We start from the raw sequence: 1,125 nt of genomic DNA, 5'->3' as shown, positions 1-1,125 counted from the left end.
GTTCGTCAGACCGCCCTCTATTTTGTATATAAGCTCGGCAAATAAAGCGGAGATAAGAGCAGATAGCAAATTGCAGATAGAGAGATATAGAGACAGATAATTGAGTCAAGTGAGTGGTAGTGACCATAAGTAAAGTGCATGAATCATTGTGAATTATAGCGTGTGTTTAAGTTAAAGTAACTGTGGAAATTCTGTGTATTGCAAAGTTGTATTGAGAAAGAATAAACTAGTTTTATTTAAGAAAGGATTTGTATCCCTGAAGTTCCTTGGGAAGAATTTATACCGGAAATTAACAAACTACCAGAGACGTAAAAATATCAACCGTTAGGCTTATATTAATTGTTAGACCTTCCACTCCTACAATGATTACCTTTGTGCTTAACTTTTCTTTAACTGAATTCCTTCTTGTATCTTTACCTCACACTATTTATATGTTTATTACTTAATCGTCTGCTTGCTATATCCTCAAAATCAATAAATTTCATGCAACGTTTGATAATCTCGACATTAATAAGTTACAAGCACAATGTACGTCTTTTACAAATGTACATAACTAAACTTGTCATAACATTTACTTTAAAATGATTGCTTCTAACTCTCTTGTTATAAACAAAACTAAACAACCATAAAATATTCACTCAAAAATACATTAATCAATAACAGCTACACTAAACAGTCTTTTATATCATGACATTATGCTTACATAAAAAATCAGAATATCTTTAACAACTATATGGTGTAACCACAAATCCCACTCTCTGATCTTTTATTCACAGCTTACCAGCTGAAACCTTTTTCTTTGGTGGAGAAATATCTATATGTTCATGAAATGTTTCTCCATTCAGTGACTTGATTTCCAATTGTAAAATCTGATTATGAATAACAAGTTCTGTACAAATAAAACAAACACAATTACAGAAAAAAGTTTTGATAATCTATAATCAGTAACTGTCAAACTTCATACATATATATCTTAAACCAACATTTAAATGTCAAAACCTTTACACATTTTTAAAAGAATAATTTGAAATGCATGATTTACTTTCATATATTCAAGAGTATGTTGACTAAACATATTTTTACAAAGAAATATTGATATATATTTATTTTTTCTGTCCCACTGAC

General features: G+C 29.4%; 1 protein-coding gene across 2 annotated transcripts in view; it reads right to left on the bottom strand.

Annotated features, from left to right (window-relative positions):
* The window catches only part of LOC106464968 (anoctamin-5-like), a 122,350-nt gene that overhangs the window by 101,227 nt on the left and 19,998 nt on the right, over positions 1-1,125 (bottom strand). For both annotated transcript variants that reach the window (XM_022392776.1, XM_022392777.1), the window contains exon 5: positions 782-889. In XM_022392776.1, coding sequence (XP_022248484.1) covers positions 782-889 — 108 coding nt within the window. The remainder of the gene's footprint in view (positions 1-781; positions 890-1,125) is intronic.

Source organism: Limulus polyphemus, unplaced genomic scaffold, assembly GCF_000517525.1.
Source record: "Limulus polyphemus unplaced genomic scaffold, Limulus_polyphemus-2.1.2 Scaffold1797, whole genome shotgun sequence".
Classification (NCBI taxonomy): Eukaryota; Metazoa; Arthropoda; class Merostomata; order Xiphosura; family Limulidae; genus Limulus; species Limulus polyphemus.
The sequence above is the reverse complement of the archived record's forward strand: the minus strand, read 5'-3'. Positions and strand labels throughout refer to the sequence as shown.